At 39.0% G+C, this 15,715-nt stretch overlaps 1 protein-coding gene and 1 pseudogene across 5 annotated transcripts in view; both read right to left on the bottom strand.

Moving 5' to 3' along the window:
- Window positions 1-6,855, bottom strand: part of LOC137223591 (POU domain, class 5, transcription factor 1 pseudogene) — a 38,732-nt pseudogene extending 31,877 nt beyond the window's left edge.
- SLIT2 (slit guidance ligand 2) overlaps window positions 1-15,715 on the bottom strand; it is a 382,964-nt gene that overhangs the window by 258,596 nt on the left and 108,653 nt on the right. The window contains exon 1 of one of the 5 annotated variants that reach the window (XM_067735626.1): window positions 6,722-6,876. The exons of 3 other annotated variants lie outside the window; for them this stretch is intronic. In XM_067735626.1, coding sequence (XP_067591727.1) covers window positions 6,722-6,774 — 53 coding nt within the window. In that variant the 5' untranslated portion in view covers window positions 6,775-6,876. Of the gene's footprint in view, window positions 1-6,721; window positions 6,877-15,715 lie in introns of those variants that run through there. One more of the 5 variants, XM_067735628.1, reaches the window with a different exon arrangement.

Raw genomic sequence — 15,715 nt, 5'->3', positions numbered from 1 at the left:
TGAAAATTTTGAAAATTGAATGATACACAAAAATTCCAAATTTTGGAGTCACACTTCCTACAACAAAATTATCTCACATTAAAAATTTGTAGAATAGTCGTTCTCAAAGAGCATTCCAGGGACCTCTGGAGGTCACTGAGATACTTCTCAGTGGGTCTCTTGAGGTCAAAACTATTGTCATAAAAATACTAAGAATTCTTGGCTTTTTCATTCTCAATCTTTCATGAGTGTACAGTGGAGTTTCCTCAAGGCTACCTGTTGTCTGATATCACAACAGTTTGAATACAGAAGTAGATAGAAGAATCCAGGTGTTTTCTAACAAGCCAGGCACTAAAGAGATTTACAAAAATTGAAAACAATGATGTTCTTCTCACTATTTTTTGTTTTGAAAAATACGTTCTTTTATAAATAAATGTTATTTATGTTAATACATAATGGTTTTATTATTTTTTAAAAATTTACAAAATAAACCTCTTAACATTTTCCATATTAATTTATATTATATGTATGTGTGTGTGTATATATATATAAATATATATTCCACGTGATCATAAGCTCTTTGTGGTCCTCAATAAGTTCTAACAGTTTATAGGGACCCTGAGACCTTGAAGTTGGAAACAGTGATACAGAATACAAAAAAAACAACATATCTGACCTTTTAATCCTTGTCAATTTCATATTTCTTCCTCAGAAATCTACAAAGTATAAAATGAAACTCTAAAATTAGACCCTTTTCAGGGTTAATATGCAGATGTTATTGTAATGACCAGGTCATTAAGAATATGAAAAATAAACTAAATCAACATATTAAAATATTTTTAAAGTATAAATCTATTTTCAGGTCTCTATATACCAGGAAAAAGAAAACTGTTAAAAAATTTTAGGCAAAGCTGTTGTACACATTGATTGTCATAGAATCTGCCTAGTTTAATTGTTCATCAATCTTTGGACGTTCTCTACCATCACATACAATGTGAGGCACCAGAACTTGAAGAACAAATCTCTTCTAAAGAACTGATGATGCCACTCTTGCTTCAACAATTATACAATGCCTGGATGTGTGTTCTACTATTAATCCACCTAAAATCTGAATGGAAAAAACATGATAAGCAACATAAAAATGCCACTTCTGACAGGGTCTTCCTCGGTTTCATGCCTCCTGAGCTAGTATGGTTAAGCAGAAGCAATCGAATACAAAGGTTAAAGTAAAAGAAACTGATCCAGTATGGAGTCAGATTTGTTCTTCCCGATTACATACTGAGTTTCTACAGTGGACTGGGCATTGTAATAGGCACTAGAGAAACAAGGATATGCCCTGTCCTTAAGGATCTTCCCTTGCGGTTTTTGAGGAAATGCCGTGTGACTGACAGAATCGTGGTGATCCGGCCAGGTGTCAGGCCTGAGCCTCTGAGGTGGGAGAGCTGAGTTCAGGACATTGGACTCCCAGAGATCTCCTGGCCCCACGTAATATCAACTGGCGAGAGCTCTCCCAGAGATCTCCGACTCAACACTAAGACCCAGCTCCACTCAAGGACCAGCAGCCTCCACTGCTGGAAACCCCATGCCAAATAACTAGCCAGACAGGAACACAACCCCACCCACTAGCAGAAAGGATGCCTAAAATCATAATAAGGTCACAGACACCCCAAAACACACCACCGCACATGGTCCTGTCCACCAGAAAGACAAGATCCAGCCTCATCCACCAGAACACAGGCACCAGTCCCCTCCACCAGGAAGCCTACAAAACCCACTGAATCAACCTTACCCACTGGGGTCAGACACCAAAAATAACAGGAACTACGAATCTGAAGCTTGTGAAAAGGAGACCCAAAACACAGTAAGTTAAGCAAAGTGAGAAGACAGAGAAATACACAGCAGATGAAGGAGCAAGGTAAAAACCCAACAGACCAAACAAATGAAGAGGAAATAGGCAGTCTATCTGAAAAAGAGTTCAAAGTAATGATAGTAAAGATGATCCAAAATCTTGGAAATAGAATGGAGAAAATACAAGAAATGTTTAAGAAGATGATATGAGGTTAGATATCAATTACAGGAAAAAAACTGTAAAAAATACAAACACATGGAGGGTAAACAATATGCTACTAAATAACCAAGAGATCATTGAAGAATTCAAAGAGGGAATCAAAAAATACCTAGAAACAAATGACAATGAACACACGATGAACACACAATGAACACACCATGACCCAAAGCCTATGGGATGCAGCAAAAGCAGTTCTAAGAGGGAAGTATATAGCAATACAATACTACCTCAAGAAACAAGAAACATCTCAAATAAACAACCTAACCTTACACCTAAATCAATTAGAGAAAGAAGAACAAAAAATAAAACCCAAAGCTGGCAGAAGGAAAGAAATCATAAAGATCGGATCAGAAATAAATGAAAAAGAAATGAAAACAACAGCAAATATCAATGAAACTAAAAGCTGGTTCTTTGAGAAGATAAACAAAATTGAAAAACCATTAGCCAGACTCATCAAGAAAAAAGGGAGAAGACTCAAATCAACAGAATTAGAAATTCAAAAGGAGTAACAACTGACACTGCAGAAATAGAAAGGATCATGAGAGATTACTACAAGCAACTATATGCCAATAAAATGGACAACCTGGAAGAAATGGACAAATTTTTACAGAAGCATAACCTTCCGAGACTGAACCAGAAAGAAATAGAAAATTTAAACAGACCAATCACAAGCACTGATATTGAGACTGTGATTAAAAATCTTCCAACAAACAAAAGCCCAGGATCAGATGGCTTCACAGGCAAATTCCAGCAAACATTTAGAGAAGAGCTAACACCTATCCTTCTCAAACTCTTCCAAAATATAGCACAGGGAGGAACACTCCCAAACTCATTCTACAAGGCCACCATCACCTGGATACCAAAACTAAAAAAGATGTCACAAAAAAAGAAAACTACAGGTCAATACCACTGATTAACATAGATGCAAAAATCCTCAACAAAATACAAGCAAACAGAATCTAACAGCACATTAAATGGATCACACACCATGACCAAGTGGGGTTTAATCCCAGGAATGCAAGGATTCTTCAATATACACAAATCAATAAATGTGATACAGCATAAGCATATTAACAAACTGGAGGAGAAAAACCATATGATAATCTCAACAGATGCAGAAAAAGCTTTTGACAAAATTCAACACCCATTTATGATAAAAACTCTCCAGAAAGTAGGTATAGAAGGAACTTACCTCATCATAAAAAAGGCCATATCTGACAAACCCACAGCCAACATCGTCCTCAATGGTGAAAAACTGAAACCATTTCCACTAAGATCAGGAACGAGACAAGATTGTCCACTCTTACCACTATTATTCAACAGAGTTTTGGAGGTTTTAGCCACAGCAATCAGAGAAGAAAAAGAAATAAAAGGAATACAAATGGGAAAAGACGGAAAGCTGTCACTGTTTTCAGATGATATGATACTATACATACAGAATCCTAAACATGCTACCAGAAAACTAGAGCTAATCAATGAATTTGGTAAAGTAGCAGGACACAAAATTAATGCACAGAAGTCTCTTGCATTCCTATACACTAATGATGAAAAATCCAAAAGAGAAATTAAGGAAACACTCCCATTTACCATTGCAACTAAAAATAACTAGGAATAAACCTACCTAACGGGACAAAAGACCTGTATGCAGAAAACTATAAGACACTGATGAAAGAAATTAAAGATAATACAAACACATGGAGAGATATACCATGTTCTTGGATTGGAAGAATCAACATTGTGAAAATGATTATCCTACCCAAAGCAATCTACAGATTCAGTGCAATCCATATCAAATTACCAATTGCATTTTTCAAAGAACTAGAACAAAAAATTTTACAATTTGTACTGAAACACAAAAGACCCCGAATAGCTAAAGCAATCTTGCGAAAGAAAAACGGAGCTGGAGGAATCAGGCTCCTGGACTTCAGACTATACTACAAAGCTGAAGTAATCAAGCCAGTATGGTAGTGGCACAACAGAAATATAGATCAATGGAACAGGATAGAAAGCCCAGAGATAAACCCACACACATATGGTCACCTTACCTTTGATAAAGGAGGCAAGAATATACAATGGAGGAAAGACAGCATCTTCAATAAGTGGTGCTGGGAAAACTGGACAGCTACATGTAAAAGAATGAAATTAGAACACTCCCTAACACCATACACAAAAATAAACTCAAAATGGTTTAAAGACCTAAATGTAAGGCCAGACACTGTAAAACTCTTAAGATGAAAACACAGGCAGTACACTCTATGACATAAATCACAGCAAGATCCTTTCTGAAATGGAAATAAAAACAAAAGTAAACAAATGGGACCTAATGAAACAAAAAGCTTTTACACAGCAAAGGAAACCATAAACGAGATGAAAAGACAACTCTCAGAATGGGGGAAAATATTTTCAAATGAAGCAAGTGACAAAGGATTAATCTCTAAAATTTACAAGCAGCTCATGCAGCTCAATATCAAAAAAACAAACAACCCAATGCAAAAATGGGCAGAAGATCTAAATAGACATTTCTCCAAAGAAGATATACAGATTGCCAGCAAACACATGAAAGGATGCTCAACATCATTAATCATTAGAGAAATGCAAATCAAAACTACAATGAGATATCATCTTACACCGGTCGGAATGGCCATGATCAAAAAATCTAGAAACAATAAATGCTGGAGAGGGTGTGGAGAAAAGGGAACATTCTTGCACTGTTGGTGGGAATGTAAATTGATACAGCCACTATGGAGAGCAGTATGGAGGTTCCTTAAAAACCTAAAAATAGAACTACCATGTGACCCAGCAATCCCACTACTGGGCATATACCCTGAGAAAACCATAATTCAGAAAGAGTCATGTACCAAAATGTTCACTGCAGCTCTATTTACAATAGCCAGGACATGGAAACAACCTAAGTGTCCATCACCAGATGAATGGATAAAGAAGATGTGGCACATATATACAATGGAATATTACTCAGCCATAAAAAGAAACGAAACTGAGTTATTTGTAGTGAGGTGGATGGACCTAGAGTCTGTTATACAAAGTGAAGTAAGTCAGAAAGAGAAAAACAAATACCGCATGCTAACACATATATATGGAATCTAAGAAAAAAAAAAAAGAAAGGTCATGAAGAACCTAGGGGTAAGATGGGAATAAAGACAGAGACCTACTAGAGAATGGACTTGAGGATATGGGGAGGGGGGAGGGTAAGCTGTGACAAAGTGAGAGAGTGGCATGGACATATATACTCTACCAAACGTAAAATAGATAGTGAGTGGGAAACAGCCGCATAGCACAGGGAGATCAGCTTAGTGGTTTGTGACCACCTAGAGGGGTGGGACAGGGAGGGTGGGAGGGAGGGAGACACAAGAGGGAAGAGATTATGGGAACATATGTATATGTATAACTGATTCACTTTGTTATAAAGCAGAAAGTAACACACCATTGTAAAGCAATTATACTCTAATAAAGATGTTAAAAAAAAATGCCAGCTGCCCAAGCTAAAATTTTTAGAAATCACACTAATTTTATCTAATTGTTTAATACCCACTTATACACATACACATTAGCCCTGTAATGACTGTTTCTCCATGTTTCATCACTCCATTCTCCCTAACTAGAACATCAATGATGCTGTAAGAAAAAAAAAAGAGCAATAGAAAAAAATGCTAAATCTCACATTTGACAACACCATATTGATGTCTGAAATGTTAGCAGATTTCAACTCCGTGGCTTACTGACACTTAGGATATTTAGAGTTGGCAGAAAAGTCATCAATGTAGGGAGTAAACATAAACTCTGAGTTTATACTGTCACAGCTAGGAAACCATAAACAGTATCTTCCAAGGTACTAATATATGAAGATTCAGTAACAATTGAAGTTATGTTTCCTATTTACTGTCTGTAGAAGGAACAGGAAAATAAGGGATGGAGATGCAAAGGACAAGGGGGAGGGGAAGAAAGGGAAGGAAAGGGAGAGAGGAGAGAGGGGGAAAGAGTAAAGAATGAAACAGTGGAAGGCAGGGCAGGAAGGGAGCCATAGGGATGGAAGAGGAGTCCTCAGTTAGCAAAAGACTCCATTTATCAGCTGGAGGGGCAGCAGGAAATGACTGACTCTTAGGTAAGAAAAAGGACTGAACTGCTTAAGAAGAGGCTACTTCAGTGCTAAAGAACAGAGAAATGGCAACGCAGATAAAAAGTCCAATTACAATGAGCAGTTAGGGTAAAATTGAAAGCAACAGATTACAGCACAATTTTACCCGTTTCTTCTGTAAGCAATTTTTCTCTTCACACAGATTATAAGCAAGTTAGGAAAGTAAATGTTGCTGAAGGCAACTGAGTGCCTGCGAGGCACAAGTAAGGTATGCGTCACTGATGTCCTCTTACCTCAAGGGGCTTAGTGGCCAGAGGGGAAGATAGTCAGGGCCATGAGGGTGGTAATAAAGGCTTCTTTAGCCACTTTCCTGTACCTCTCCTCTCCAAGTGAGATGGCTGGAATTGTTGATCTCTAAGTTCTATCATAGCTCAGAAATATATAACTGTGATTTTCAGTAAGAGGCAACCAAAAGTAGAACTTTAGCTTCAATTTAAGAAGTGAAAACATTAACTAGCACAGAATGAAAACATGGACTTTGGCATTTTTCTCATAAGTATCAAAAGTATGCCAGAACAGACCTTTGCAATGCTGGGCAATGACTGTTACCTTCCAAAGGGGCAGCTGCTTCCATTCAAATTTCCTCCTTCTTCTCACCTGTCTTGTCCAAACATTTACCTTTTTTTGCAAGAAAACATGAGCACTTTTTAAAAACTGGGCACTGTTATGAGTTGAATTGTGCCCTACTCCAATTCATTTGTTGAAGTCTAATGCTCAGTACTTCAGAATGTGACCTTATTTGGAAATAGGGTTGTCATAGATGTAATTAGTTAAGAGGAGGTCATTAGAGTGGGCCCTAATCCAACATGACTAGTGTCCTTGTACAAAGGGGAAATTTGGACACATAGACATGCATAGAGGGAAGACAATACACGAAGAGATTCAGGGAGAAAACTGGCCATCTGTAAGCCAAGGAGAGAGGCCAGGAACAGATCCTTCTCTCACTGTACCCAGAAAGAACCAACTCTGCAGGCACCTTGGTCTCGGACTTCTGGTCTCCAGAACTATGAGGTAATAAATTTCTCTTGTTTTCTTTCTTCTTTTTTTTTTTTTTTTTTTTTTGCGGTACACGGGCCTCTCACCGTTGCGATCTCTCCCGCTGCGGAGCACAGGCTCCGGTCGCGCAGGCTCAGCGGCCATGGCTCACGGGCCCAGCCGCTCCGCGGCATGTGGGATCTTCCCAGACCAGGGCACGAACCCGCGTCCCCTGCATCGGCAGGCGGACTCTCAACCACTACGTCACCAGGGAAGCCCTAAATTTCTCTTGTTTAATCCACTCAGTTTGTGGTACTCTGATACTCAGCTCTAACAAACCAATAGAAGTACTTTCAAAGTACTTGCTGCCCATTATTCTAAGCACCCTGTCTATATCACTATATATAATCCCCACTGTACCTTCACAAGGTACACATTTTAAAACCCACTTTTAAAATGCGGAAGCTGAGACTCACAGAAGTGATGCTAAGAACTCACATTCCATAAGTGTCAGAGCCAAGATCCAAACTGAGGCAGCTTGCCTCTGGGTGCACAAGCTTAACCACCGTATCTACTGTTTCTCATAGAGGGGAGCAGTTCCTAGGAGTCAAACTCTGCCAGGTTTTGCTAATACTTCTTTCTTCTACTCGCTGCTCACTGTTTCCCCTGCCAAAAACCCTCTTGCCCCAGATGGTTCTAGCAGATCATTCCTTATCTCATAACCTTTCCTGGAATGGGCTGTGCATCTTCTATGTGTTACTCCAGAGAAACACTTACTATACGGTTTTATAAATTGCTATTCAAATGCTTGTTTCTCCCAGTAGATTTTGAGCCCCTGGAGGAACTGAATGCGGTCACCCTTGGCTAGTTTCATATCTGTGGCTCTTAGAATCAAACCTAGCACATCGAAAGAATTCAATACATATTTGTCAAATGAGTGAATTACCGTTAAAGGAAGCCCTAAGGAATTCTGTCAGAGCTAACTTTATTATACTCACACACATATACCCATGTGTATTACACATACATACATATTAGCTATTTTAAAGGATAGACAAGATTTTAGAATGAATGACACCAAGACTTTAATACTGGTTATTATTAAACTTATATTTGAAAAGGCAAGCACTTTAAAACTTTCCTTCAAAGAAATGGAACAGACTATTTATGAAACACTGCATACATTAATGAGTTAGGCATTTCAGACATGGGGGTTCATGTTACACATATTGGTAAAATGAAATCCAGGAGAGCTGATCCAATAGAAGTCAACAACAGAGTTAAACTCAATGGCAAAAAGTTTCTTGAGTGTGATAATAAAGTTTTCTTGAGTGTGATAATAAAGGCAGAATAAGTTGATGTTTTTCTTCCAGCAAGGAACATTTGTTTCTATCTTTCAGAAAGCTGTCAAACTAATTTTTTTTGCGGTACGCAGGCCTCTCACTGTTGTGGCCTCTCCCATTGCGGAGCACAGGCTCTGAACGCGCAGGTTCAGCGGCCATGGCTCATGGGCCCAGCCGCTCCGCGGTATGTGGGATCTTCCCAGACCAGGGCACGAACCCGTGTCCCCTGCATTGTCAGGCGGACTCTCAACCACTGCGCCTCCAGGGAAGCCCTGTCAAACTAATTTTGATTATAAATTCCCTAGCAACTCTAAAATGCCACAGGGAGAGAGGTCAAAGACAGATGTGTTAGTTGAAAGAACTGACTTGAGATTAGAAATGCTGCTTAACATATAAATATAATGACATTTAGCATCCAACACCTATTACTTACAAGGAACTGAGTAGGAAATGGGGGAAAATAATATTTGTATATGTAAACACACTCCTACAATACATCCATCCATCTCTGGTGGTTTCTTTAAAGGCCACTTGTCCTCTCTTTTAGGTTTATAAAATATTTATCCCATTGTAGACACATTTAAAACAAAATGGTGTTTCATAATAAAAGAGATATAATCTAATAGATCTTTTCAAACTCTAGCGATAAATATTACTCAACATCAATATGCTTGCCTTCAATTTTGGTATTATAATGCTTGAATCTGTGAATGGCCTTAAATGTCTCCTTGTCTATGGTTTGTTTTATCCTATCCAGTATTTGCAGATGTGTAAAATTGAGAGAGCAAATATACCAGCAAGGATCATAAAAGTGGAAAGTATTTTTCCCCAGTGTGAAAGTCAAAACTTAGCGGGATCCATGCTATAGGACAGAGTAAAATATAAAAATTAGCAAAGACCGTTTACACTTACAAATAGAACAATGTTAACTTTGCAAGTTAGAGAATTCATATATAAATACAAATATATTTGTATATTTTATAGGTAATAAAAATAATTTCTTTAGGAGTCTAAAAAATGGTTATATTAAACTGTATTTCACCCTTTCCTCTTTGGGTTCCTTTTCCACTCTAATTTTTACAAAATTTAATGAGGTCTAAAAAGAATGTCCAGTAATCATTATAAAAATCACAAACTCTGAAAGCAGATAAACCCGAGTTTGAGGCCAAGTTCTGCCCTTTATGCGCCCTTTGACATCAAGGAAATTCCTCTCAAAATGTATTTCCCCTGTGTGTGTAGAATGGGAATAAGAATCACCTCAGCCCCAGAACTGGTTTGAAGACTAAATGAAATTAGGCTTCAAAAGTATCTGGCATAGTGGGTGGTACATATAAACAGTTCCCTAAGGGTGTTAGATATTAAAAGACTCTAAATGTGGCTTAAGAACAAGACAGCCAGAACGCTTTAGCCCACTCAAAGGGACAGAGTGATGAGAACAGTGATTGAGAACTGGAATTTCTGTTTTTGCTAAAAATGTATGACACAGGATAGTTATTAATGAAACCTAAGAAGTGGTTATGTTTTATCAAGTTCTTCCTCATAATTAAAATAAGTAAATATGTAATCACCAGGCAATTTAAGAAAAAGACGGGCAAGTTACGAAACCCTTACAATATTTCTGTGACTGAATCCATATATACGGAAAGTGGCCCCCAAACAACATTCACTGCCCATTGGTGGATGAAAAATGAAAAAATAATTTACTACACGTCTCCTTTTGGTCAGGTACAAGGTTGGGTACCAATGAGAGTCTCACAGGATTTTTCAACCTCAGGTGAGTGTCAGGACAATAAACAACGATGCATGTCTGAGAAGGCATAAAGTGCCGTGGGAGACGGTCCAGGGAACCTGAAGGGGTTGGGGGCATCTTACAGAATCATTCTGGAAGCTCTTGAAGAAAATATGAGAGAGGACAGCAGAGATTCCCTTATGACACCTCCATGTGGATTACAGAAAAGTGTTACTTTCTCAATACAGTCACAGAAATGTATATTCTGCTGAAAAAAATGCTTTGCTCTTTTTTCATAATAAGTATACAAACGTGCGTGTGAATGAGTGTGAGTGGGTGTGTGTGGCAGGTGATCTCTGAGTTCATGTGTGTACGTGTGTGTGTTTGAATGTCTATGTCAGTGTGTGTGGTGTGCGTGTGGCTATGTGATAGTGTGTATGTGGGTGAGTATGAGTATGTGTGAAAGGGAGGTCTCACTGACCTTGGAATGGTCCCCCTTAGATGGGTGCCTTGTGTGTTCTAGACCCTGCAAAACCATAAGTGGCAGCTCCGAGAGGTGAGCCAAAGAGAGGTGGGAAGAACAAACAAGAAACCATGTCATCCCCAAAATAACTGAAGATGGTCTTTGCTAGCGGTAGTGATTTGTTGAAAGGAAAGCAATATTACTTGAAAGGTATTTATGGAAGTGCTGCCTAGTGACTTGGTCACTAAGAGTATATTAAGGAGTTTAGGATAATAAATACCATTTATCAGGCATACGTTTTCACCAAATCTCCAAAATTTACCCGTGGGAATTGGGACTTCCTCCATGTTACAGGAAAATGTAGAAAGGTCGGTTGTCCAAGGTCACAACACTAATAAAACAAATGCTCATAGTCACTGTCCCAGAGCTATTCACCAAGGCTGAGAATTCAGGAAATGGAGGGGAAAGAAAAGGAATGACCTCTCACTCCTGCCAAGTCTGAAATGCCCACGGAAGGTCTAAATGAAATTCTCTGGGTAAGCTGAAGATTTCAATCTTGGAGCCATCATCACACTCAAGAGCCTAGAGTTAAAACTCCTGACTCAGCAAATCATGTTGCTGGTCCCAGGTATGTACACTATCATATAGATAAATTTGTGTCATGAATGCATAGAAGAGAAGTATTCAGGAAAACTGTACCCTAATAAGATGCTTATTATTCCCGTGTGTGTAACCTTATTTAATTAGAGTCATTGAGTACCTCAGGAATAATGAGAATTATTAGACTAGAAATGCAAGGAGAAAAAGGAATCTGTTTTAATTTTCAAAACAGAATTTTTGGGTCTACTCCAGCCTATTTTTGTGGAAAGAGAAAGGAGTTTTCTACATTTTGAAAGCTCTCTGTCACATACCAAGAATGAAACCTGGTCAACACAGATCATTTAGTTTTAGTTGCAGTTATGATATAAGGCCGTGGTTCTCAAACTTTGGCAAACATCACAATCACCGGGAGGGCTTGCTAAAACACAGCTTGCTGGGTCCCTCCCCTAGATGTTCTGATTCAGGTTGGGGTCGGGGCTGGAGAATTTTCATTCCTAGCAATTTGTCATATGATGTGGTATTGCTAGTACACAGTACTCTGAGAATCATTCATGTAAGGAAAGTCCTCTCCCTCCCGGCCCCAGCCAATACAAAGTAGAAAGCCTTTCTTGGAAAGAAGAAGAACAGAGATTTGGAAGGGACATAACTAAGTTGAAAATGATACATGAGTCTGTAAGAAAATACCAAAGTTCTTCAGCCAAGAGAGTGGAATCTTAAAATACAGTCACTTCCAATATCCCCAGTTATGATGAGCAATAGGGACAGGCTGAGATTGGACTGGTGCTTTGCTTCCTTTTTACATCCAGCGTGATACAAAAGCAGTGAAGCAGGAGAGGGAGAGGGACAGGGAGGTCTCTACACAGATGCATCTGACATAGCTCCCTGGTCTGGGTTTGCTGTGCATGAAACCCAATCATTCCTTTGTGCCTGGAAAAGATGAAACATGTCAAGAAGAAGGACAGGCAAAGAAGTGGTCAACCCCAAAATTCTAGAAATCAGGGGTTGGCACTTTTTTTAAATTGAGGTAAGTTTGGTTTATAACATTCCACGTTTCATGTGTACAACATTATATTTCAACTTCTGTATACCCTGCAGTGTGCTCACCACCAAAGGTTTAATTTCCATCTGTCACCGTATAGTGGACCTCCTTCACCGATATCACCCTCCCCCTCAAGCCTCTTTCTCCTTTGGTAACCACTAATCTTTTCTCTGTATCTATGTGTTTGTTTTTGTTTTGTGTTGTTTGTTTTATTTTATAGTCCACACGAGTAAAATCATATGGTATTTGTCTTTCTCATCTGAGTCATTTCACTTAATACCCACAAGATCCATCCATGTTGTCACAAATGGCAGGATTTATCTTTTTTATGACTGAGTAGTATTCCATTGTGTGTATATGTATATATACATATACCACATCTTCTTTATCTGTTCTTCTGTAGATGCACATTTAGGTTGTTTCCATATCTTGGCTATTGTAAATAATGTTGGAAAGAACATAAACATAGAGGTGCATGTATCTTTTTGAATTAGTGATTTCATATTTTTCAAATAAATACCCAGAAGTGGAATATCTGGATCATATGGTAGTTCTATTCTTAATTTCTTTTTGAGAAATTGCCATACTGTTTTCTATAATGGTTACACCAATGTCCATTACCACCAGCAGTGTATAAGTGTTCTCTTTTTTCCACACCTTCTCCAACACTTCTTCTTGCCTTTTTGATAATAGTCATTATAAAGGGCATGAGGTGATAGATATCTCATTGTCATTTCGATTTGCATTTCCCCAATAATTACTGATGTTGAACATCCTTCCACATGCCACACTGGCCATCTGATGCCTTCTTTGGAAAATGTCTATTCAAGTCCCAAGCCAATTTTTCAATTGAGTTGTTTGCTTTGTCATTGTTGAGTTGTATGAGTTCTTTATATTTTTTGGATATTAACCCCTTATTGGATATATGACTTGCAAATATCTTCACTGATTTGGTAGGCTGGCTTTTCATTTTGTTTTTCTGGGAAAGGCCTTATTTTTTCTTAGTACCTGAAGGATAACTTTGCTGGGTAGAGCTTTATTGGCTGATAGCTTTTATCTTTCAGTATTTTGAGTATGTCATTCCACCCTCTCTTGGCCTGTAGAGTTTCTGTTGAAAAATATGCTGATAGCTTAATGGGGGCTCCTTGATAGGTCACTGTTTTTATTTCCTGTTTGCCTTTAAAATTCTTTCTTTGTCATTGACTTTTGACAATTTTAATATTATGTGTCTTGGAAAAGGTCTTTTTGCACTGAGGTAATTAGGTGCTCTCTTAGCTTCATGGACTTGTATAATCCAGTTCCTTCCTCAGGTTTGGGAAGTTCTCAGCTGTTATTTCTTTAAACAAACTCTCTGCTTCCTTCTCACTCTCTTCTCATGCTGGGATACCCGTTAGCCTTATGTTGCCTTTCCTAAGGGAGTCACATAGTTCTCATAAAATTTCTTCATTAAAAAAAAAAAACTCAGTTCTCTCTCCTCTTCTACCTGAATCATTTCCATATTTCTATCTTCGAGCTCATTAATTCTCTCTTCCATATGATCTGCTCTATTTACAATGCTTTCTAATGCATTCTTCATCTCATTTATTGAACTCTTCAGCTCCAAACTTCTGTTTTGTTCTTTTTTAGAGTTCCAATCTTTTTGGTAGAATATTACTTCTGTTCATCAATTTTATTCCTGCACTCACTGAACTTCCTCTTTGTTTTCTTGTAGCTTGTTGAGTTTCTTCATGACAGCTGGTTTGAATTCTCTATCAGACTGCAATATTCCATGACTTTAAATGAGTTTGGTTCCTGGAGAATTGTCCTTATCACTTTGTGATACCATGTTATTGTGGTTTTTCATGAAGCTCGATGAGTTGGTCCTCTGCCGGCATATTTCAAGTAGCAAACAACTTTCTTATTTAGGTAAAGCTTCTTTTACTTTGATTCTAACTATTCAACAGGTGGTTAATTTGAGGCCCTTCTTTTGTTTTTCAGTAGGTGGCACTATAGCACAAGTTTCTGAGCAGCCTCTGGTATATTTGAGAATCAGCATTTTCCACCCTCTACTACCTCTTACAGACATGTTGACAGCGCCTGCCTTGTCACTACTCATGCCTTTAGGGTCACAAGTGCCTTGCTGTTGCCTACTGCCAATGTCACCACAGTCACTGGCATTGATGCTGGGCCCACTGGGTGCCTCCCCCACAACAGCGGGTGGGGTAGGACGTGGGGAGCATCAGGATTGCAGGTGCTTCGTGGTTGCTGGGTTTGTGGTGCTGTTGCCCCAGGCAGGGGGACCAGTGTTATGGATGTTGCTGCAGCTGAAGGAACCGCCATCACTGATGTCTAGTTCCTTTATGCCATTGATGCTGCTGAGGCTGGGAAGTCAGAATCGTATGCACTGGCTCCCCTGCTACTACTGGATTCTCTGGGGTTGCAGGTCAACCAGGGCTGGAGGGTCAGAACCATAGGCACCATCTCAGCTGTTCTCTCAGTTCTGCCTCCTCTCAGTGTTCCAGTCTACCCACCTTCAGATGTACAGATGCGAGGATCTCTCCAGCATTCTGGTGTATTGAGCAGAGGAGGCTTGGTTGAGATACGGATGTTTTATTAGTTGTAGACTGAGAGGGAGAGACAAAGAGAGCATCTCCTACTGGCATGATGCTGACCTTTCTCTAGGCAAACTTTTTCTGAAAAGGGCCAGTTAGTAAATGTTTTAGGCTTCGTGGGCCATGCAGTCTTTGTAGAAGCTACTAACCTACGCTGTTGTAGAACTAAAACAGACATAGACAATGCATAAATGGATCGGCGTGGCTGGATTTGGCCCTCAGGCAGCTGGATTTTGTCTGCCTGCCATAGTTTGCCAACCCTTGCTATAAACTACGGGGCTCTCAAAACCCAATAGCAACAGAACCTCCTTTCACAGCCTATATAAGCATTAACAACCCCAAATGGCTGGCCCTTCGTGGACAAGAACACAAGATATTTGGGGACAATACAAGGCATTGTATCTAGACAATACCAGACAATACCTCTGACCCCAGAGGAAATCAATGACAACAAAGACAGCACACAGATCAGAAGCATCTTGCTCTCTTATTATGGGACATGGGGATTTAGCCCTTCTCTCAGCGCCATTTTGGGAAGAATACAGAAGGAGTGTGGACTCATTGAGAGAAGACACCTTCCTGACATGGAATAGGAACTTCAAATTGACTGAGGATATGTCAATTGCAATTGAATTCATCTGAAAGAGACCAATATAAACCAAAGATGGCTAAAATAACTTTGTTTAGCAAAGTTACTTTCTCTCTCCATCATTGTGGGCAGGATGTATTTATTGACAAATAAAATAGAACACCGGTTTTGTATATCTGAGTGTGA

The sequence above is a fragment of the Pseudorca crassidens genome, chromosome 4 (genome assembly GCF_039906515.1).
Source record: "Pseudorca crassidens isolate mPseCra1 chromosome 4, mPseCra1.hap1, whole genome shotgun sequence".
Classification (NCBI taxonomy): Eukaryota; Metazoa; Chordata; class Mammalia; order Artiodactyla; family Delphinidae; genus Pseudorca; species Pseudorca crassidens.
This window is presented reverse-complemented; position numbering and strand designations above follow the sequence as displayed.